This window comes from Myotis myotis, unplaced genomic scaffold, assembly GCF_014108235.1.
Source record: "Myotis myotis isolate mMyoMyo1 unplaced genomic scaffold, mMyoMyo1.p scaffold_m19_p_6, whole genome shotgun sequence".
In the NCBI taxonomy this organism is placed as follows: Eukaryota; Metazoa; Chordata; class Mammalia; order Chiroptera; family Vespertilionidae; genus Myotis; species Myotis myotis.
The window spans coordinates 6,425,672-6,448,298 of NW_023416368.1; the positions used below are offsets into that span (position 1 = coordinate 6,425,672).

Consider the following 22,627-nt stretch of genomic DNA (forward strand, 5'->3'; position numbering starts at 1 on the left):
AACTCTGGTGCCGTGTCACATACAGGAATTTTTTGATATTTGCAACCATAGTAAAACAAAGACTTATATTTTTGATATTTATTTTATATATTTAAATGCCATTTCACAAAGAAAAATCAACCAAAAAAATGAGTTCGCGTGTCACTTCTGACACGCGTGTCATAGGTTCGCCATCACTGCCGTAGAAGCTAAATTGTGAGAAAAGCATCATCGTGGGGAAAATAATGAGAGCCTGTGGTATAGGGGGTTACAGAAGCAAGACGAGCTTCCAAAACCATGTTTACTTCCAAAAGGAGGGTGAAGGCACACATTCATTAGAAAAGGAAGCTAAAGAACTAAAGATGGCAAGATTCTTTAAAACGACTGAGACTGAACTGGAAGCCTTGATGACGGCACACTCGCACATTGCCGCGCGTGCTGTGGGCTGAACTTGGCCATGGGGCAGGAAGAGATGCGCGCTGTGCTTCTTGTTTTAGGGTGAGAGTGGCTGGACTTGGAAAGTTCGGCTCACCTGCAGCCTGAACATAGGTTCTGTAACAAGTTCCACTGCTCCTCAGAAAGTTCAGGACCCAGGGCCAACATTCTCCTGCTCTTGCCGTCCAGCTCGAAGGCTCAGGGAAGTGAGCGTGGCCACGCTGGCTAGTGCTAACCCACGTGTTTCTGGGAAATGCAGTTCAGTATCGAACAAGCATCATTCCTGGTCATTAGAGCTTGAGGATGCAAGCTCCTCCTGGAAGGACGCAGGGGTCTGCGGCTGGGAAAGAGCAGCAGATAGAAATGGACTCAACACTGCAAGTCTTCACGGCAACAGTCCACACGAAGACTCCAGAATCACTAAAAGACACACAAACACCAAACAGCCTCCCTTCCCATCCCTGATATGGGGAAAGGGCTCCAGCAATGTTGAGGGTTGGCGTGTGTATAATGATAAAGGGATAAGGCATGTCAAATGGGGAAGAAAGCCCTAGAGCCCTTCCAGTCTGGGGAAGCCATTGTATCTTAGAAACAAGGGGTTTATGTGTGAGATTATTGATCCACTAAATTTTTCTTCACTTACATCTGACTTTTCAGTGGTAGGACTTATTGGAATTTGGGGACAATTCTGTTGTGGTATTAAATACAGTATTAAAAACTCATCTTGGTGTTGAGTTAATACAGTGACTTTCAGTAAATTGACTTAGGCCCACATTTCATTTGAATCAAAAACAAAAAAACTAGAAAATGTTGCTCCCTAAATAGGCAACAATGCGTTTTATAAGCACTACGGAGATTTAATAAATGGCATGTATGATTAATTCAGAAACAACCCCTGCCACTTGAGGGTTACTCAGTACATGGAATGGCCTCCCTCTCATATTTTTCATATGAGGTAAATGCAGGCCAGGGAGCCACTGAGCAGGCTGCCAACCCTGAGTACTGCTTGTAATCTTGGCTCCATGGGGATGTCTTTTGTAAAGATAAAAAAGGAATGGGTTGATATTTCTATTACAAGACTCTGTAATGCTGGAACATCTACAAGCTTAAATAATGGTTGGGGGGTCCATTCTTTGATAATAAATGCTAAATTGTTACTTTAGTTATTTTTAGCACCATTGGGTTAGGGTGCACACTTGGCTTAGAATACCATTTATATCATTATTTCCTTCCGTTGAAGGAAAATTTTTAATGTCCTCTTAAAAATACATATAATATGCCCAGTAAAATACATTGGCCAGCATAAAAATCAAAGGAAACAGTAGTTTGGAATATCGATCCACATTACTGGGGTTTTGAATTGTGAAATAATCAACAATCCTTCCCATCTTATCTCGGAAGACAAACTTGAACTTGTCACTGGTTTTCATAGTCAAGTTGCTGTAGTCGACGTTATCACCAGAAATTTCAATGGTGGCAAAGCTGATCTTCCGTTTAAAGCTGGAGATGGAGCTGTTGATGATGTTAGTAATATTGACTTCTTCCACCTCCTTCGGCATCCCCTAGTTCATAGACAATGCAGTTAGCTGGAAGGCTTGAGTCAGCAAAATAAATAAGTGGGTATTTATATACTTGGAGGCCTATGTATTGCATAATTAGGTTTAATAGAGAGTGACATTGAGTGCATCGGAAATTGGCTGGTAAGCCAGACTTAGCAGTCCTGTTGTCCTGCTTGTAGGCACTGATCCCTTGTCCTTAGCTTGTGTAATGGGAAGAATAACCATTGTTCACCCTAGCTATGTAGAGCTGTGTGCTAAATGCCAAGTTCACAGCTTTGAAGTTAGCTGGCCTGGGTTCAACTTCCATTCTGTCTCTCACTCTTATGAAATTTTAGTCACCAAAATCCCTTAAAAATTTTATTTCCTTGCTTGCAAAATGGTGATGATATTAATACCTACCTCATGAGTCTGATTGGAAGATTAAATGGTATAAATTATGTAAAACATTTAGGTGTTTGAGGGATTTCATTCTGTTTCAGGGAGGGGGAAGTAATTGATTATGAGAAATAATAGAAATCAGCCCTGTCTTGAGGTCTCGCCACAAACAGAAATAGTGATGCTCCTTGAAATTCCAGGGAATTGCCATTCGCCAACATGTTGGGGCGACATAGGATGTGAGGAGCGTAGTGACGTCAGAGAGAACCGATTAAGGATCCTTGGCCAGGCCCCTTACTAGATGTGGAGTCTTAGATGAGTTATCTCATTTCTCTGAGTGGTAGGTCCCTAAACAGTAAAATCGGGATGATAATGGTACCCATCTGATGGGTTGTTGGTGGACTATGGGAGGTTGGTAAGCTGACAGGCACACAGCAAGTACACTGGAGTGAAGTTACTGTTAGACACATGGCAAAATAAGGGCTTTCTGGTTCTTCAGTGATGGATCTTGGTCTTTCTCCAATTCCCTTTTTGGCAGTCTACCAAATTCAGAATTTTTTGGTAATTAACCGTTGTCTCCTTAAGGAAGAAAATAAGTGAAATCCATGTCTACCTTGGCTGGCACATGTGATCATTTGCCTTTGTCACTTGGATAGCATGACTGTGTGAAACACTGTTCACAATAGTCGAACACAAGGGAAAAGACACCTGGGTCTTCGGGCTCCTCTGATTCTTCATTTCCTTGTCATTAGACCCTGTGTAGTCCTGGCACTCTGCTAAAGGTGGCAATTCTTCTGTATTAGATCTCTATCCCTTTAAAAAAAAATTTTTTTTTAACTTTTTAGCATGAGCTTTCATATGCCAATGTCTATCAACTTGGGCTTCCAAAGAATCCCAGGGTTCTGTGGGCCTGGAGAGAATGATTATTAAGAGCATGGCCTGTTGCTCACTGCAAGTGGGAATAACAGATAAGTGTCGGCCTTGGGAGCCAAGGAGAATTAGGTTCAAATCCAAGTTCTGTATCTTACTATCTGTGTCCCCTGGGAAAAGTCCCTTCCCCATCTCCTACCTTAGATTCTACAGGTATAAAAATGAAAAGGGCCTTACTGGGTTGCTATGAGCATTTTAAAGGATATAATATTTGCAAAGGGCTTGATACTGTGCCTGGCACATGTGAGTGCTCCATAGATAATAGCCATTATTATTCTGAGAGCTGGACCACATTTCCAATTAGCAGAAAGCTATGCTAATCAAGAAATTTACCACAATTTGATTTTTTCCCTACATTTTTTCAGTAAACCACTGTTTGTATAATTTAAGAAAACAAGAATTCACCAAAGAATTAAATAGTAAATACAGATTAATCTGAAACTTGTAAGTAGCTGATCACATTTGGCCTAATATTGGTGGGTTTTTTTTTTTTTTTTTTTTTTTTTTTTTTTGTGGATGCTTGTTCTTGTAGGTGTGACTTTATGTTGCCTACAGATAACAGTTACTTTCTGCTGGAAAATTAAACGTATTAATATCTCACTGCATTGGGTGAAAAGAACAATCCTTTTCAAAAGGCATCATGACTTCCAGAAGCTCCTACCTGAACAAGATGAGAGTCACTGGAGCAAAGTGAGTTATGGGGGATGGGCTGGGGGTAGAGGGGTGGGGGGAAGGGGGGTAGGGAGAGTGTAACCAGGTCCAGGCCATCTCTACCGACCAGCCCATGGCACAAGTGATGAATCATACATAGCGCTCTCAAAATTCTTACCCTATCTTTGGCCGCCATCTGCTGTAAGGAGCTGTAGTGGGCAACTGCGTATTCCAGGAGGGCCCCAAACACGAAACTAAAGCAGATCCCCAGGTACACGTCGATGGCCTTGATGAAGCAGTTGGTGTTGGGAAGGGAAGTGCGGGACCCGATCATCAGTGTGGTCATTGACAGTACGGTGGTCACTCCTGGGAAAACAGGCAGGCAATGTTCCCACGCCAGTGGCCAGGGGACCTTCCACCGTTACCTGGGAGACTGTCTCCATTCAGGACTTGGCAAGGTGGGCACAGGACTCAGAAATGGAACAGAGTGCATTCGGGAGACTCTGTGGCCTTCTGGAACAGGGTTGAATTGTCCGTTTTGTACAGATATGAGTGATGGTTTTTTTTTTTTTAAATGTTTCACCTTTTGTCTTCTCATTAGAGGAGGTTGGTCAGTATGCAAAGTAATTGGTGACAGGCCATCTAATCACAACATCCCCTTGCCTGTCACTACAAAATTAAGTTTAAAAATGTACTACTAGAGTAGTCTCTCTGTCTCGCTCTCTACTTCTTTCTCTCTACTCTGCTCAGAAAACCAACTCCTGGAACTGCCCTGTGACTATCAATGAAAACAGTGGCAGAAGGAGAGGAGGGGAAGGGCCTAGTAAGCCAGCTCTTAGACATCTCGGGTTCGAGCTGCTCACCGATGCAGGTTCTTGCAGGCACGGAATCGAGGGAGATCCAAAACGAAACCCAGGACAACACCACGAGGAAAGTGGAAGGAACGTAGGTTTCCAAGATGAAGTACAGGACATTCCTCCGGAGCTCAAATTGCAAGACCAGCCGCGTATAATTTCCTGAGAGGGTAAGCAAGGGGCAGGAGGTCACGTCTGCTCTCAGGGCAGTGGTTTCCCCACGGGATGTTTAACTTTGCTGTGTGGACAGTAAGCCCTCTGCTATCCACCACACCTAGTGGTCAGGAATGGCCATCATTTTCACGAAAGGAAATGCTGTTGTCAAGTGGGATTTACGGGGGTGCTGATGCCCCCCCCATCCTCTTCCTGTGCCTTTCTCTGTCATCCCCGCAGCATGTAACTCTGGTGTCCTTGTCACCTACCTCGCCAGACTGTGGGCTCCTTGGGGGCCGTTTCAGTCCTGGGTGTGGCGCAGGTAAAAGTACCAATTCCAAGCCCCACGGCCCCACCACACTGCAGAGGGGCTCCCAGGCCCCGAAAGGGTGAAGTGGAGAAGAGATCCTATTTCGGACCCAGTTCTTTTGCTTTTGTACACTTTGTCCCACGAGTTACCTGTCTCCTGCTGCGACCTGGTGACGAGGGTGAAGTACCGCTGGATGGTGTACTGCGCCAGCCGCAGGTTCTCCAGGCCCCGCACAGAGTCGTTGCCGCGCAGCCAGCTGAACTCCACGTCGCTGCCGTCGTAGCCCCCTGGCGAGGAGCAGAGCCCTGGTCAGTGCGAGAAGGTGGCGACCGAACTGGCCCGGGCAACGCTACGCTACGGAGACCGCGGGAGCTCGTCTGGATGGCGCCAAGTCCAGGGATGAGTTTGGGTAACACGCGGCACCGTTTCTCACCTGTAACTGCAGCGTCTACTCGGGATGAGATGACCTGTGAGCGCTCCGCCTTCCATTGAGAACTGGTTCAGTGCTAATTACAGAACTCATTATTTCAGTACTTATTGGACACGTGTGAACACACAAGGTCTGTGCTGGGTAGAGCCTTCCAGGACAGTCTGACACCCCCCACAGTATTCCTGGGGACTTGAACTCAGTCTGTTCCTATTTCCACGTGGGCAAAAAATGCAACACACAATCCCGCTGCGGGCCACTTTACTGATGTCAATAAACATAGGCACTTGAGAAATCTCAGAGCAGTTCGACTAACTGAGTTGATAATAGTAGTAATAGCTGCCTTTTATGAAACATTTATGTTCTTACAAACTTGCATGGGAGATATTTCTATTTTTCTTCATTTTTTCAGATTAACTTTTTAAAAAAATTTTCAATTACAGTTGACATTCAGTGCTATATTAGTTTCCGGTGTATGGCATAGTGGTTAGCTATTTATATAACTTATGAAGTGATCCCTCAAAAGGTTAGTACCTGCTTGGCACTATATGTAGTTATTACAATATTATTGTCTATTCCCTATGCTATACTTTTTTACATTTTCTGAGATTGGGATGGATCTTATGATTGAGAGATATATATTATACTAGAGGCCCGATGCATGAAATTCGTGCAAGGGGTTTGGCCTTCACAGCCCCGGCTGCCTCGGCCCTCGCAGCTCCAGCTTCGTCCCGAAGGTCGTCTGGACGGTCATTCTGCTGTTCAGTCTAATTAGCATATTAGCTATTTATCATATAGGATAGGATTACATGTTTTGCCATTTGACCTAGTATTCACTCCTAAGTATCTGCCAAGAGAAACCAAGTCATGTCCACCAAACAACTGTACACAAGTGTCCACGGCAGCATTACTCATCACAGCTAGGAGGTGGAGCAGGCCAGAGGGCCTCCCACCGCTTGTATGCGTTTGTATGGAATCACGAGGAATAAGGCAGTAAAAGGGATGCAGTACTGATTCACACGCTGACACCTCAGACACATTATGCTAAGCGGAAGGAGCCAGGTGCAGAAGACCGCACAGCGCGCTGATCCAATTTATGTGAAATATCCCTCACAGGCACATTCAGAGACGGAAAGTAGATTAGCGGAAGCCTGGGGGCCGGCGGTGGCAATGAAAGTGACGGTAAGTGGGCACAAGCGGTCTCTGTAGGTGACGGAAATGTTCTCACAACAAAATGTTGCAGTGGCCGCACAGCTTGGCAAACTTACCAAACATCTTTGAATTGTACACTTAAAATGGGTGAGTCGTTTGGTATGTAAATCTACCCCAATTAAGCTGTTGACCAATAGCTCTTGAGTCAGATACTATTGTTTTTCCCACTTCACTCATGAGGAAACTGAGGTCCAGAGATGTCGTTCTACTTACCCAAAGGCACACAGCCAGTGATGGGAAAGCCCAGCGATTCTGGTCTTCTCCCCAGGCCTGTTTTCCCAGGCTACTGGGAATGGGATGCCAGTGCTGGAGCTAGCAGTGTGGGGACTCGTAGCTACAGCATCCACTGTTTAGAAGCATCTATCTCCCCTCCAAGGGCAAGGAAGAAGTCATGAGCTCTTAGAGCAGTGGTTCTCAACCTTCTGGCCCTTTAAATACAGTTCCTCATGTTGTGACCCCCACCATAAAATTATTTTCGTTGCTACTTCATAACTGTAATGTTGCTACTGTTATGAATCGTCATGTAAATATCTGATATGCAGGATGGTCTTAGGCCACCCCTGTAAAGGGGTCATTCGACCACCAAAGGGGTCGCGACCCACAGGTTGAGAACCGCTGTCTTAGAGGATTTCCAGGTAGAAATTGTCTGTGGACTTTCCTATAGAAACACCTCCAAATTTACTGAAGGGAGCTGACCAAATAGGCCTAGGATCCCAAAGAAATAAAAAGAAAATGATCTAAAAGAGTGAGTCATACCAACTTGGACAGTTTGCTTTGTGGGATGGCATCAATTCTTTTTTAGGGATCGCGTTCGGGACAAAACCCTGGGTGAGGTTTCTGTACCCAAATAACTGCTAATAAACACTCAATTCCCTCTGCTCATGGGGATGCAGAGAGCTGTGCAAGCAGAGAACTGAAGTTTCCGGGGGACTCTCACTGTTGGGATTTGAGATGAGAACAGCCACACATGGAGGGCAATTACTTTTGCCATCGAGGGCGGAAAAGGATTTCCCGTCTTGATAACCTCAAGTTCTAGTCTGCCCCCAAACAGCTGTATTGTTCCAAGAAGGCTTTGCACACATTTAATCAATAAGGTAATTAATCTGCCGGTCTGAGTCTTTAATTAAATGCCTGCCTCTGAAAAATGACTGTTGCCTTATAATGGCCGTGTTCTTAGATGTTGGCCACTTGTGTCCTCGTGTAGGAGGAAGTGCCTGCTGGTCTCCAGTGTGACTAGGGTTTTTCCTCCTCAGACAAGCCACACCTTGATGCCTTAATGACTCCTATCTCTGGCACTGTTTTCCCAGGACACCCATCACAGGGACCACTCCCCAAGTTTGGTGGGCATTTCAGAGAAGTTCACTAGGAAACAATGGCGATTACTCATCAACACCATTTGAGGTACATCAACGCAGAGCAGTTGCTTGTTTTTCATCATGAGCAGATCCCCAGCCTGCAGTTTAGTTAGTTGCTCATGTACCGGCATCACTGCATTAAGCTTTATATATGTCAACAATTTCTTTTAGAAGTTGAAAGAAGTTGTATGATCAATGTCAGGATTGCTTTGTATATCTGTCATTTCTAATCTCTGCTGTGTCCTTTCTGGCTTCCATGCCTTCGCTGATTCTGAGTCCCCTTCTTAGTCCTACCGACCTCCATTTCCTTGGCTGTCTTGTCCACTCTTAGGTGGAACTATTCTCTTTCAATGCACAATGGTCCTCCCCAAAATATGTAATTTGGGAGGTTTGGCTTTGAGCAGTCTCCAAATCTCTCTAGACGTACAGTCAGAAGGGCCAAATCTGGTGTAATTAACATCAAGAAAAGAAAGGCCACTGTGTACAGAACACTCTTCGTGAACGCACAGATCTGAGTCACTGAGGAAATCAGCTCTGGGGGCCTGCGGGACATATACTCACAGCTTTCCAGTTGCAACTGGCATGTCTGTGTGTCCATGGGGTATTTAGACAGGTCCATGTTACACGCCACAGTCGTCGTGATTCTAGGAAAGGAAGAACAGGTTCAGAACAGTGTTATGAGGATGCTATAGAAAGGATGCATTCCTTCTAAGGGCGCTCCATGAAGACTTTCGTGTCGAGTCTACAGTGAGCGTGTGACTTGGACCCTGCGTTCGAAGCCTTCCTGCGGTTCTCTGTGCTAAGCGACGCCTGTGAGGCTCGGTTACCACTGGGGTCCAGAAGGGAGGAAGAAGTTGGGATGATGGCAATCCAGAGGCAAACGTGCAACAACATTGCAGAACAGAACCACTCATTGGCTTGTTTGAGATGCTTTTGCATCCAGTTATTAAATTTCATCTTCACGACAAACCGGGAGAAGCTAGAACAGAGATCACTGTCTCACTACCGTCACCATTTGACAACTCAGGCGCACACAGCTCTTAGAGGCAGAGCTGGGGCTGGAGCCCGCTTAGAAGGCTGCCCAGTTCTCGAGGTCCCTCCCTGCTGGAGGGACCAGCGTGCAGAGGAAGTGGAGGCTTCCCAGGGCACCAGGCACTGTGGCTCTTAAGGACCAACCAACAGAGACGTGCAATGAAACATCAGCTAAGCCCTCCCAATGGAGAGTCCATTGGCAGACCTTCACCTTCCTTTTCCTTCAGTGTCACACATTTTTATTAAGCGCCTTTATTTATTAAGCACTGTGCTGGGTGCTTGGGAAAGTGGAATGATGACCGCATGGTGCCCACTCCATTAAGGGAGAGAGACTAGCAACAGCTGCGATTTACCGACCACGAGCCAGTCCCTGGGCTCACGGCTTTGTGTGCGGCTTCTCTTTGCATTTCTACGGCGGCTTTATAAGCTGGAACCATTATCATTTCTCTCCTGCGGCTGAGAAAACTGAGGCTCAGAGAGTCAACTTGCCTTAAGCTTCTAGAGCAGGACCGATTTCCCGCAAATCTGTCTGACTCTAGAGTCAGGCTATGAACCGTCACCCATTATTGGTAACCCTTGTACATGGCAGATGAGCTATGTGCTATGATACAGACACATGTACACACTTGCACGTGCACACACATCTATGGGAACACAGGGAAGGGGCACATTGGTAGGCATTAACGTTGATTATGTTGGTTGGAGTTGGGGGTCAAAGAAAAGGTCTCATTAGGCTTCTTTTTAAAAAATTTTCTTATTGATTTTTGAAAATATATATTTTTACAGATTTCAGAGAGGTAGGGAGAGGGAGAGAGAGATAGAAACATCAATGGCGAGAGAGAATCATTGACCGGCTGCTTCCTGCACACCCCACACTGGGATCGAGCCTGCCATCTGGGCATGTGCCCTGACAGGGAATCGAATGGTAACCTCCTGGTTTGTAAGTCTATACTCAACCACTGAGCCATGCCAGCTTGGATTTCTTATTGATTTTTAGAGAGAGAGAGGAAGTGGGGGAGAGAGAAAGAAACATCGATTTGCTGTTCTCCTTAATTATGCGCTCATTGGTTGACCGGGGATTGAACCCGCAGCCTTGGCATATTGGGGATGATGCTCTAACCAACTGAGCCACCTGGCCAGAGCTCATTAGGCCTCTTGAAAGAGGAGTTGGGGTTTTGGCTGATCTTGGCAAAAGTCAGTGCAGCCGAGGAGGATGAGATGAATAATCCAGAAATTCATTTTCTTGGTTAGCTCAGTCTTCGTTTTACAGCTCCAGCCTCTTTTTGGGGGTGTTTGGTTCCTGGCCTTCTCCCCGAGGCCTCTGGGAGTATTCGGTTTGCATGAGCAGTGATGAGCCACCCTCCACCGCCCTCCCCCACCTCCCCCCCCCCCCCCGCCCCCGCATTGATGACCTCATGCATCACTCTGGAGCACCTTTGTGGTTTAGCCAACTAGTGGCTTCATGAGCAATTGGTTGGGAGAATCTTTTGGCCTCAGGGATTGGGGAAGGGACAAAGGGAAGCCCATGGCCACAGTGGTAGAGGCCTAGGGGCCCCACACCTGGATTCTCTGTGCAAAGACGACTGGGACACGTGGAGATGCATTCTGGAGCTACCCCATCCCCACAGCCCCAGGAAAGGAAAGGCCTTGGTATGGCTGCCTGTTTGCTCTTGCTGTCCCCCTACCTCCTTCCCTTGCTAACTTCCTTTTGCTCTTTAGGACTCTGCTCACCCTAAACCATGCACCTACTCCCCAGCCTGGGCCCCCATACCCTGGGCTCCCTGTGCTCCTGTGTCTGTCAGGACAATGTCTCCTCCCTCTGTCTCTTCAGAGTCCAGCCTGGGGCCTGGCACACAGCCGCTGCTCAGCAGATGCAGTGGAGCCACCCTGAACGGAGGGCGGCCCTTCTGGCTTCGGGGCGAGGATGGACGAGGGCAGGAGCGTGGGAAGGGGCCTCAGCATGGCTGTTGGAGTGCCGTCCAGGCTACTCAAGATGAACCTATGCCCTTTCTGGCACCGCCTTCCCCTCCCAGCCCCAGGTCGCGGTGCCCACTCACCTGAGGGCGTACAGGACTGTGCCGTTGGAGAAGAGGCGGATGAGCCTGTTTCCCACGGTGACCTCATGGAGGAAGGACTTCTTGGACTCCACAATGTACGTGTCCGGCACCCAGAGGAACTCCACGAGGCGTGCATCCAGGGTGACACTCTTGTTGCCTTCGAACACCAGCCGCTGGTCTGTCCAGCGCTGTCTGAGGTAGATGGTGGCCGTGTAGTCCTGGGGGGAGGGCGGTTAGAAATGCGTGATGAGAGAAAGATTCCGAAATCGGAAGGGGTCAAGTCTTACTCCCCTCCCCACCTCCCTGTGGGTCAAGTACATAGGTCTACTGTGGTAGACACTGGTGAGTAAGGTTTGCTTGGGGCCGTGGCCTGTGGCCGTAAGAGAATGAAGCACCTTATTCTAGGTGGTAACTCTAGAATGGGAACCCCGATTCTTATCCCGCACTAAATGCACCCACTCCACTCCCTCGATTCTCCCCTCCTGGCCTTTGAGTCCACTTTCCTCCGATACTCGTTAGATCTGTTTCACAAGAATCTTCCAGAGTCTGAGTTTCAGGGTCGGTCCCCACCTATGTCAGTCTGTTCTGTTTTCACGTCCCCCCTTAAACACAAGGAGGGGGACCCCTTGGTGGTAGACGGAGGGGCCTCACTTACCATGTTACTCTCTGAAATACTGTAAATACTAGCGATGTCCAGAGTCAGGGCTATCTGAACTGGTTCTCCTAAGATTGAAGAGAAAACCAGAAAGACTTACACAGAAACACTAAGAGAAGGCTTCCTAACATTACATTAGCATATGTATATATATATATTTTGCTAGTCCTCCCCCAAGGATATTTTTCCATTGATCTTCAGAGAGAGTGGGAGAGGGAGAGACAGAGAGAGAGAGAGAAACATCGATGTGAGAGATACACATTGGTTGCCTGCCACACTCACCCCGACCATTAACTGAGGTCTGTGCCCTTGACTGGAATTGAACCTGGGACCCTTGCAGTCCACAGGCCGACGCTCTCTCCACTGAGCCACACTGGCCAAGACTATATTTTAAATTAGAAAGTTACAAAAGTAACACTTGAGTGTTGGAAAATCTAAAATGCTTTAGAACAGTGATTGTCAATTGGTGTGCCACAAGAAGTTTTAAAACATGCAATACCTGACTATTCAGTTAGGGGCACTGACCTCTCTTCCCTTAGATTGTCAAAAATAATAATAATAAAAAAAAAATACAACAGCCAACACAACAATAGTCATCTAGTGTGAACGAATCAAAATTATACCTAATTTTTTTTGTTATTTTGGCAAAAAATATATTTTTGGTGTGCTGCAGAATTTTGTAATTAGTTTATAGGTGCCATGAGATGAAAAAAGTTGAAAATCGCTGCTCTAGAAGTAGATAAATACCAATTAATTTCTATCCTCACCCTCTCAGGAGAAAACTTCGTGTGGACTGTGCCTCCCTCTGTATGAGAGAAATGCACAAATATATAGTTGGCTTAATATAAGGGAGACCACACTATACTCATTAGTGCGTATTTTAAAGGCTGGAGTGGTGCTTGCTATTTTGTATTTGGAGGACTTTTCCTACGGTGCTTGCAAGGGACTAATTGCTTAGAAAAAGATAAGTGAGATTAGGGGATTGGTGCATGGATAGCTTTCCCCCCTTCAACTAAGTAACTCTACCACAAGATGGCATTCAAGACTGCTCATGCGTGAGCTCTCACACACCTATGGTACTTCTCCCCCTCTCCCCCTTCCTTTGCTCTTCAGGAACCCTAGTCAGAATCCCAGAACCTTCCCCACTTGGGCCAAACCCCTGAGAGGCCCAGGCCCAGCTCCTGAGCCCGAGGCCAGGCCAGGGGAGTTTCCTCCTCAGCCTGGAGTGTGCGAGGAAGGTCCAGGAGTCAGAAAGCGGTGAGTTTGACCTCAGTTTGGTGACCTGGGAAAAGTTACCAAATCCGTCAGAGCTGCACTTTTCTCACCTGTAAGTGGGGGTTACACCAGGAACACCACAGGGTCATGAAAGGGCTGAGATGAGGCATGTGATGGCTTCTTTGCAAGGCGGGGACAAGAGGAATTGCACCTCAAATGCATGCCCAGCTGGGCGTGCAGATGGGACTTAAAAATAGTTACCTGCTCAGGCTCCCAGCATGGTGTCTGTCATGTAATACTAGGTGCCCAGTCAATGGCATTCCTCCCCCCGTCCCCCCTTTCCGTAATCCCAGCTAATTCTAAAAAAGGAACAAGTGTACGGACCAGGTTAATAGCTGCACTAGTATTTCCTTGCAATAAAAAATGGGGTGACTCCGGGGACTGTGACAATGCAGGACCAGGAGGAGGAGAGGCGCAATTCCAGGGACGCTTTAAACACATCTGATCAGTGGGAATCACACGGGGCGACCAAATTTTTCATCGGAGGAACCCAAGCCACAGAATGCAGGTAGGAATTTGGAAATGGAGTTTTAGAGCCGATGCAATTAAAAAATAATGAAGTTAATAATACTTGTTCTTAATACTTGCTAGAAAAGGGGAGATCTTTGGGGACAGACCCTGGAAGGGGCTGAAGGAGTGTGATGCTAGGTGGCTTTCTACCCCTCAAGGCAGCATGGTGCAGCGCCAGGAAGAGACACTTGGAGGCAGAGTGTTCGGATCCCATGCCGGCCACTTCGTAGCTGTGTGACCTTGAGCAAATTGCTAAACCTCTCTGTGCTACAGTTTCTCACCTATAAAATAGAGCTACTCGTGCCCACCAGCAAGGGTTGGGCTGGGAAGGTTACGGATCTGTTTTAAGTGCCTGGAACCCAGTGGCCAGTTGTGTCAGTGTGAGTTGCCTTCCCCGAGGCACATGGAAAACGGGGAAACACACAAGAGCTCCGGCCCCACTGCGGTTTTTATTTAGTTTGTTTCTAGACGGTCTAGTCCAGGCCTGGCCTCAGTTGGTGCTTCTGTGGGCCAGGGCTTGCTTGCTTTCCCTTGTCTTATGAAACAAGCTGTGCCACCAGAGGGCAGCTCTCTCCTAGGAAAGAGGTCAGAGCCAGTTCCTGGGCAGTGCTCACGAGGGCCTGCTTGCAAACGGGTGCTCTGTCCAGCTCAGTCCCGGAAAAATCCTCTGCAGGTCCTGTGTCTTAAAGACCTTGGGATTTTAGAACCTGATGGACAGACATTACAGAGAACAATGACCCCTCCAAGGGCCCCAGGCTGCCATGGGAATGCAGGATCCTTAAGGAGCTGAAGTGCCACAGGCACAGAAAAGGGGCTGGGGGTGTGCTTTTCGGCTGAGCATTTCCACCCAAGGAGGGCCTGGGGCTCATGCGCCCTTGATCAAGGTGCAGAATGGGCACCTTCCCCAAGGACCCGACATCATGCTGGCCGGTGAGCGGGCAGCAGGAAGAGCAGGGCCCTGGCCGAACAGCTTCGGTAGGCAGAGAAATGGAGGGGTGGACCTAACCGGCTGTCAGAGTCACCTGCTTGTTGTTAGGGTTCGGCTGGGCCTGGAAAACCCAAGGGAGGTGGGAGCCCCCTGGGTCCCTTCACATAAGGACCTCAAGTCCTGACTGTGTGGCCAGGAACATGGGTCTCAGATCTCTTACTCACGGGGTGGAACTGACCAAGGGCCAGCTGCTGTGCTCTGAAGTCTGTGATGGCATTTGCTCCGAGGCCACCCTTCCTGTGGCCCTGCCCCACCAGGGACTGAGCGCCGCAGGGGGACTACCCCGCCTCTCCTGGGAGGCACAGGGCTGGGAGGTGCCACGGGAACTTCGGCTCATGGACTCACTGGTGGCCTCTCCAAGCACATTGGGAAGTCCGCTGCTAAGACACCTCCTCCTACCTTCCTCTCCCTCCCTCCGTCCTCTGGGGTCAGACCTGTATTGCAATCTGATGACTCTCCAGCTTCCCCCTTTCCCACCCTATATTCCTTCACGGATATTGCCAAATAGTGTCTCGTACAGCTCGCCCCCTCTCAGTCTCTGCTTCGCAGGGGACTGGACTAACCCACTCATCCTAGACCCGCCCAGAGAATGTCATCGCCTGACGGGAGGAGCAGGAAGGAACGGGGATTAAAATAGACTGCGCCCCGATGATTGGCAGGTACTGTGCTCCGTGTGTATGCCCTTCACCTCATTCAATCCTCCCTGGCAGGTGCCTGACATGTCTGCAACCTGACAGGTTGCAGAAAGGAAAACTGAGGCTCAGGAAGCGAAGGTGCTTGCCACGCAGTAGAGCCAGGAGCCAAACCCAGGTTTGTTCAGGTCCAAGGCTCTCTCTACTACTTTCTGCTCTGTGCGGCGAGGCAAGAGACCACCGTGGTCCGGTCTCGCATTTTTTATAAAGAGACCGAGGCCTGTGCAGGGCTGTGCAGTTGGTCTCATGACCCCCCTGCTGCCTCTTTCTTCCAACAAATATTAACGTCCTCTATGTCAAGCCCGGAGCTGCTGTGGGGTCAGGGAGGTAAATAAGGCAAGACGCGCCCAGGGGCTGCAGCCCAGAGCTGAGACAGGCATAAACCCAGCGACAGTGACAGCATCACCAGGAATGGCTATGGTTTGGAGTTATGTTCAAAATAAAGTGTGACGAAAGGGGATGGCGCCTGGCGGAATCAGGGAAGGCTTCTCCGAGGAGGAGGCCTTTGATCTGAGACCTGAAAGAAAATTGGCATTTTACCAGGGAGTCGGGTTGGAAGAAGCCTTTCTTGGCAGATAAATGGCTTCCGCAAAGGCATGGAGCCCAGGGAGGCCTTGGAGGTCAGGGAGCATTTGGGGCACACTTGTGTGGAGGGCATAGCCAGGGGGTGGAATTGGAGGTGCTAAGATGGGCAGGCAGATCGAGGCTGGGCTGGGAAGGGCCTGGTGTGCCATGCAAAGGGTTTTGGGCTTCATGCTGAGGAGTGGAGGGCAGCCCTGAGGGGCAGGTGGGAGGCGGGAAGACCAGGTGGACTAGTCCTGGTGAGCCGCGGCAGATTCCTTGAATAATGACGCCGGAAGTGGGGGCAGAAGGCAGACAGTGAAAGGTTGTCAGGAGGCTCTATAACCTCCCTAGCGAGGAGGAGGATTTCTTTAGGCTGCAGGTGGGGAGACAAAGTGCGGTCTCCAAGGTCGCGTGAAAACTCGTTGTGGCTGCGCTCATCCATCACTGCCAATCCTCCACGGGCCGCAGGTCGGCAAACAGTCAGCCAACCCTCCCGGACCCGCCTCGGCTCCTGTCCTTTGAATTGATGTTCTGGACAAAAAGGATGACTTACCGCCAAAATTGGGCCTGAGAAACTTGTTATATCCGACAGTGAGGTTCTCAAAGCCGGGCAGGGAGAGCTTGTCACTTCTGCTGACCTCCCTGGGGAGCCGGCTCCCCTGGACACGCATCCTGGGAAAGAAAGCAGGTTTCGTGCACACGCCTGTTTACATGTGAACAATGTGTACGCCAACCTGAGCTGTGTCTGCATGTACATGTCTGGGCCCATGTTCCAGCTGTGACTTTCCCAGAGAGAAAGCTCTACCTTTCGGCTGCCCACTGGACGTGGCCCTACCCCATTCCATTTTATTGCCCACTTGCCCTGATGTGGTGATTTGGGGACCTCTGAGTGTCTTCCCAGTGATCACCAGGGCGCTGTCCATTTCGGACACTTGGGGAGCCCGCGTTCTCCAGGGAGAACCAATGGCAGGCAGTCCTGGGGGGCCAGGGAGCTGCCGCCCCTCCCGCCCGTGCACAGACACAGAGCAGTTCCGGCCAAGGCCACTTGGGGAAGCAGAGCTCACCTTCCGGCCAAGAGGCTCAGGCACAGCCAGGCCAGGTGGAGACTCTGCCTCATGTTGAGGAGCCGCGTGTGCAGAGAGGAGCCCAAGTAGGAATCACCTGGGGAGAGAGGGGGGCAGGTGGGAGGCAGACAGTGCAAAAGGCTCACCCCTTCTCAGCCCAGCTTCTCCCCCCTCCCCGCCCTATCTCAGCCCAGCCTCCCACCCCCTCTCAACCCAGCCTCCCACCCCCTCTCAGCCCAGCCTCCCACCCCCTCTCAGCCAGCTTCCCCCTTCCCCTCAGCCCAGCCTCCCGCCCCCTCTCAGCCCAGCCTCCCACCCCCTCAGCCCAGCCTCCCGCCCCCTCTCAGCCCAGCCTCCCACCCCCTCTCAGCCAGCTTCCCCCTTCCCCTCAGCCCAGCCTCCCGCCCCCTCTCAGCCCAGCCTCCCACCCCCTCAGCCCAGCCTCCCGCCCCCTCTCAGCCCAGCCTCCCACCCCCTCAGCCCAGCCTCCCGCCCCCTCTCAGCCCAGCTTCCCCCTTCCTCTCAGCCCAGCCTCCCACCTGCTCTCAGCCCAGCCTCCCACCCCCTCTCAGCCCAGCTTCCCCCTCCCCTCAGCCCAGCCTCTCACCCCCTCTCAGCCCAGCTTCTCTGGGCATCGCCAGTGGCAGCATTTCTCACCAGGTGTGGGGAGCAGCCTCGCTCACACCTTTGGTTACACTTGCTGCTCCCACATGTCCCCAAATGACTCCTTTAGGAGGATCACATTTTAAATCCCACCCGAGGAAAGGCTGAGACCTTGTTTAGAGGGCGGCTCACGGCACCAGAAAGGCAGCTGGCCCAGCCTGTCCTGAGCCGAGACCGTCCTTACCCCGTCCTTGTCCTGACTCTGCCGGGAAGGACCCCCCCTCCCCCCCACTATCCACAACCGATCGTGCCTCATATCCCCTTATTTATCTGAGGGTCTGGGCCTGTGAGGCAGGTCACGGACATAGGAAATGAAACCCCCGAGGGCCCCCCATGTGCCAGAGAATGAGTGGGGTGCTCCCCACAGACTGTGTCCCCCGTCCTCACAATGGCCTGGTGAGCTGGGCGGGTTCCCCCCTGTGCAGACCACCCCATCTTATTGTGCTTCTTAGATGTTGTATTTTTCCCAAATTGAAGGCAAGACCCTCCACCAGGAAAACACGTCTGACTCACTTTAGTGCAATGCTAGCACGAATGAGGCGGGCTGGACCCCACTCTGGACATCTCCGAGGTGTGCCTGCCCTGCCGCGAGCAAACAGCTCTGGGAAGGGCACTGCACTAGTGAATGGCAGGGGGAGCGCTGAGTCCAGGGCTGGCTGCCTCCTTTGTGGAGCCAGGACACTGGCTGCCTCCTGGGCCTGCTCCTGGGATGCCCTGAGGCCACTGGGCGGTGTGGGCGAGCACCATGCGTGGCCAGGACTGACCGGTAGGCATGTCCCCAGCCTGGCCTCCTTTGGGAGCTGCTCTCAGATACCCTCTGAGAGAGCAGCAGGCAGCCTGACGGCTCTGTGTTGTGACAGCAGAGTGGGGTTGAGGTGGGGCTCAGGCCTGGTCCCCGAAGGCCCAGGGCAGACCCTCCCCCCTCTGCGGTGACCTCTGTGAACCCAACCACTTCCTACAATCCAGCCTTTCTGGGGCTTAGGGTGTGACTCAGCCACTAACTAAAGAATATTATTTTACTCACAAAACAATGCATGCTTATTGCAGAAATAAAACCCAGGCAGAGATGAATAAAGTTAGAAGTGTAAGTCTCCATGCGTCCATGTGTGTTCATGGATTTAACAAATGAGAGTGAGGAAGGCGGGGCTTGTGGGGGCTCAATATTGCTGTGAACCTAAAACTTTCCTAAAAGCTAAAGTCTATTAAACACTGTAAGTCCCTCCCTCACTTCTCTCTAGTCCAGTGATGGCGAACCTTTTGAGCTTGGCATGTCAGCATTTTGAAAAGCCCTAACTTAACTCTGGTGCCGTGTCACATAGAGAAATTATTTTGATGTTTGCAACCATAGTAAAACAAAGACTTATATTTTTGATATTTATTTTATATGTTTAAATGCCATTTAACAAAGAAAAATCAACCAAAAAAATGAGTTCGCGTGTCACCTCTGACACGCGTGTCATAGGTTGGCCATCACTGCAATCTAGTCTCACTCCTCCAAGAGAACCACTGGTGGAGGGTATTTTATCTGTGCATACACATGTATATTTATATACATGTATATTTTTGCATAAAGAAAAAATTAAAAAGTAAAAGAGAGGTGATAGCATGCATTTTTTGCAATTTACTTTTTTTCACTTCACAGTAACAGCAGACATTTAAAAATACTTTAATGCGTGCTTGCACTGTGCTAAGAACCGCTCGCATCCTCACAACAAGTCTTTTGAGCAGTTACTACCACTCTCTTCATTTTCAAGTCAAAAGGATGAGGCGGCGAGAGGATTACAGACAGTCCCAGGGGTGCACAGGAGGTGAGAGGCAACTGAGTCCCGGCAAGCGGACCCCAGCATTTTTACCCCCCGAACCACGACACACGGGCCCTCCCAATGCCATTCACACAGTCCCATGTCAGTCCCGAGAGGTCTGCCTCTCTTTGTCATGGCTGCAAGGAATTTCAGGAGCTCAATATCCCAACATTTATATAGCACATGTCCTAGTTATGAATATTCTCAAATATTTTTATTGTTACAAAACATATATGCAAGCTCCGATAACTCTGCACTCAATCATATTTCTCTACCTCAGCCCTTTCCTTCTCACTTATCAAAAATGCCAGCTACAAACACATTATCAATGATCATATTCAAACCTTCTCCCTTCGGTCCATTCCCCAATCCCTGGCTATCCTGTCCCAGTATTGCATTAAAGAGGGTCATGGGAGTGACTCCATGCCTTCCTCCATCCATTCATTCCATTGACCACGGGCTTAACGAGCTCCTCTTATGAATAAGACATCGCCGGAACAGAGCTTTGGATTCAGACACACCTGCGCCATTTAACCTCTCAGAGCCTCGGTTTTCCCATCTGACAAATGGGGCGGGGGGAGGCAGGGTATTCAACACACATGAGTTTCCATTCCCCTCTCCCTCTCGTGTCTTCCACGGGGACCTCTGTGATCCCACTGTGGCCGAGAACCCACAGCGCAGGCTGCCACCCAGGGGCCGAGTGTCAGGAGCATCACTCTGAGGGCACTTAGTTGGGCGCCACCTCAGAAAGGACAGGGTCAGACACAGGACGTCACAGGCTCCCAGGTGGCTGATGGCACCTTTCTCTGGACTGGCTCTGAGAAGCAGAGGCCGCTCCCATGTGTGTGGGCCTCCACTCCCCTCTCCAGAATCTCCCTCCCATGAATGCTGCGACCTCCAAACGTCTCTCTACTTGGCCACTGTTCCCATCATCAGTCAGCATAGACAGAAGCCTTGTTGGGAAGCAGGAGTGACGCCCACGTGAGGCTGGGGTGAGGGAGGCGGTATCACCAATGGTCCTCCTTGAGAAGGTCAGATGGTCACCTTGTGTGGTGCGTGCCCCTGCGGGCAGAGCACACAGGGACGCACCTGAAGCTCAAGTGCCAGACCAGGAGCTGGGATCTACGCTCTGCCGCCTGCTCTGAGCTGGTGTCACTTCTCCCTGAGGGTTAATTGTCCCCAGTGTGAAGTGGGATAGTAATCAGTAGTTCTTGAGACAACGGGAGACCTGATATTGGGTCGGTGCTCTGCAAATCCCAGGCCCTGTCCCCTCCCCTCAGTCCCAGCAGGGCTTGTATTGGATCTCCTCCCCTCTCCTCCCTCCAAGCACCAAGGGGGCCCAGCCCTTACCAGAGCTGCCGAGGCTGTGTTAGGGCAGGTCCTTCGGGCCTTCAGGCCGGGCTTTCAGGCAGGGCATGGTCTTCTGGGTCCCCGAGGTGCGGCCCATTCTCAGCCCTGACCTCTTGGATGCCCACACACAGACGCTCTCTGATGGAGTGGCTCTCTCTGTGGGAAAGGGAGCTGCAGGACCAGCTAGGCAGGCAGGTGGGCGGGGCCTCCCGCAGCCCCTCCCCTGGGTGGGGCTCTGAGCCAATCCTGGGTGTCTGTGGGAATAGCCCAGCTCCTGTTATGACTGCTGGCTGCCAAGGGGTTGTGCCTCAGCTATGTTCCCAGACCACAGAAGAGAATCTTGAGACCAAAGACCCATGAAAGTCAAATAAAGTGCGTGACCCCACCCACCAGGCCTGGAAGATGGGTCGCAGGTTGGCTGAATTTGGAGGACACCCCTCTATCCTGATACCATGGGATGGGCGTTAGCAGTATATATGGTCTTGGGCGAGCCGATTCACCTTCCTGGTCCCCAGCTTCCCATCTCGGAGACAGAACTTGACCATTTCTAAAATCCCGAGTCCTGGTTGTGCATTGTAAGAGCATGTTGGGGATGAACAGAAAGCAATGTCTATATAAAAGGAGGCTTGCAGATCCCAGGACCACATGCTTTCAGTCTGGGAAGTTTCAAAAAGAGCCATCGGGGCCAAGAGGATGGAGGAGAGAGGCTGAGCAGCCAGCCCAGGACGAGGTGGCAGAGACGTTGGGAGTAATTTGGTAGATTTCTATCTCTCTCCTCTTCCTCATCCCTATCCCTCCCACAGAGGACTCTTTAATTCCCTGAAAAGTCCCTTAGGAGCATCCATCCTCCACAGGCAGTCAAACCTCCTAACAGTCCTGCTCCAACAGTGCCCATCACCAGTGCTGTCTGAGCCCTAGTCCTCCTGTCACCACAGCCAGTGGCCCCGAAACTCGAAACTAGCCCTTGGCTCCAGCCCCATGGGAAGGCACAGGGATTCCTGGAGGCCAGAGCTGGGAGCTGGGAGCTGGGGAGGGAGTCCCAGGCCAGGAGAGAGCTGAGGCTGTGGCGAGATGTGCCCAGGCGCCTCCTACCCTCTTGACATCACAGCCAAGCTCCTGTCCAGAGCCCCGTCCCCACAGGTCTTGGAGGTGCCCCAGTGGGAAGACAGGGAGAGAAGTGGAGGGAGAGCATGGAGCTGCAGAAAGCAAGAGGAGGGAGGAGGAGGGCTGGGCCTCGCGTACAATGCTCCAGAGATGCCTTGGGCCCAAACCAGTTCCTGCAGTGTGCCCTGGAGCCGGGCCAGCCTCGCGGGAATTCCTGTGCGGGCTGGTGGGGAGCTGGCTCCGAAGAGAAAGCTCTTTGATGCCTCCTGAGGGGCCTCAGTTCGCCCGGGCACCCGGAAGGCAAGGCGGCTGGAACAGGCCGGCTACGGAGCGGTTTCAGGCTCCCAGCGAATGGGAAGCGGTTTGGGGTTTTCCTCAGAATTTCAAGATGTTCTTACATGAAACAAAGGCTCAAAAGAAACAAATACAGTTCAGAGCTGGGAGGTAGGAGTGGGCAGGGCGGAGCGGGAGGTGGGGACTCCTTCTGACTCAGATCAGTGAGACGGAGAAGAAAGAACAGGACCGGTCAGCTGGATGGCTTTGGGCAAGTTATTTAACCTCTCGGGACCTCGGCTCTTACCTGCCAAGCGGGGCGATGATTCCCCACAGTGCTAAGGCGCGAGTTCAGGAA

The 22,627-nt window shown here is 50.5% G+C and overlaps 1 protein-coding gene across 1 annotated transcript; it reads right to left on the reverse strand.

Moving 5' to 3' along the window:
- Positions 1–1,626: 1,626 nt before the first annotated feature.
- Positions 1,627–21,033, reverse strand: LOC118658434 (gamma-aminobutyric acid type A receptor subunit pi). The gene is made up of 10 exons (XM_036313971.1): positions 20,893–21,033; positions 17,078–17,174; positions 16,567–16,685; positions 11,985–12,052; positions 11,330–11,547; positions 8,802–8,884; positions 5,396–5,533; positions 4,793–4,945; positions 4,108–4,295; positions 1,627–1,976 (listed from the first exon to the last, which is right to left on the reverse strand). Exons 2-10 carry the CDS (start codon positions 17,128–17,130, stop codon positions 1,674–1,676), a joined length of 1,323 nt encoding a protein of 440 aa, XP_036169864.1. The 5' UTR covers positions 17,131–17,174; positions 20,893–21,033; the 3' UTR covers positions 1,627–1,673.
- Between the last annotated feature and the right edge of the window lie 1,594 nt (positions 21,034–22,627).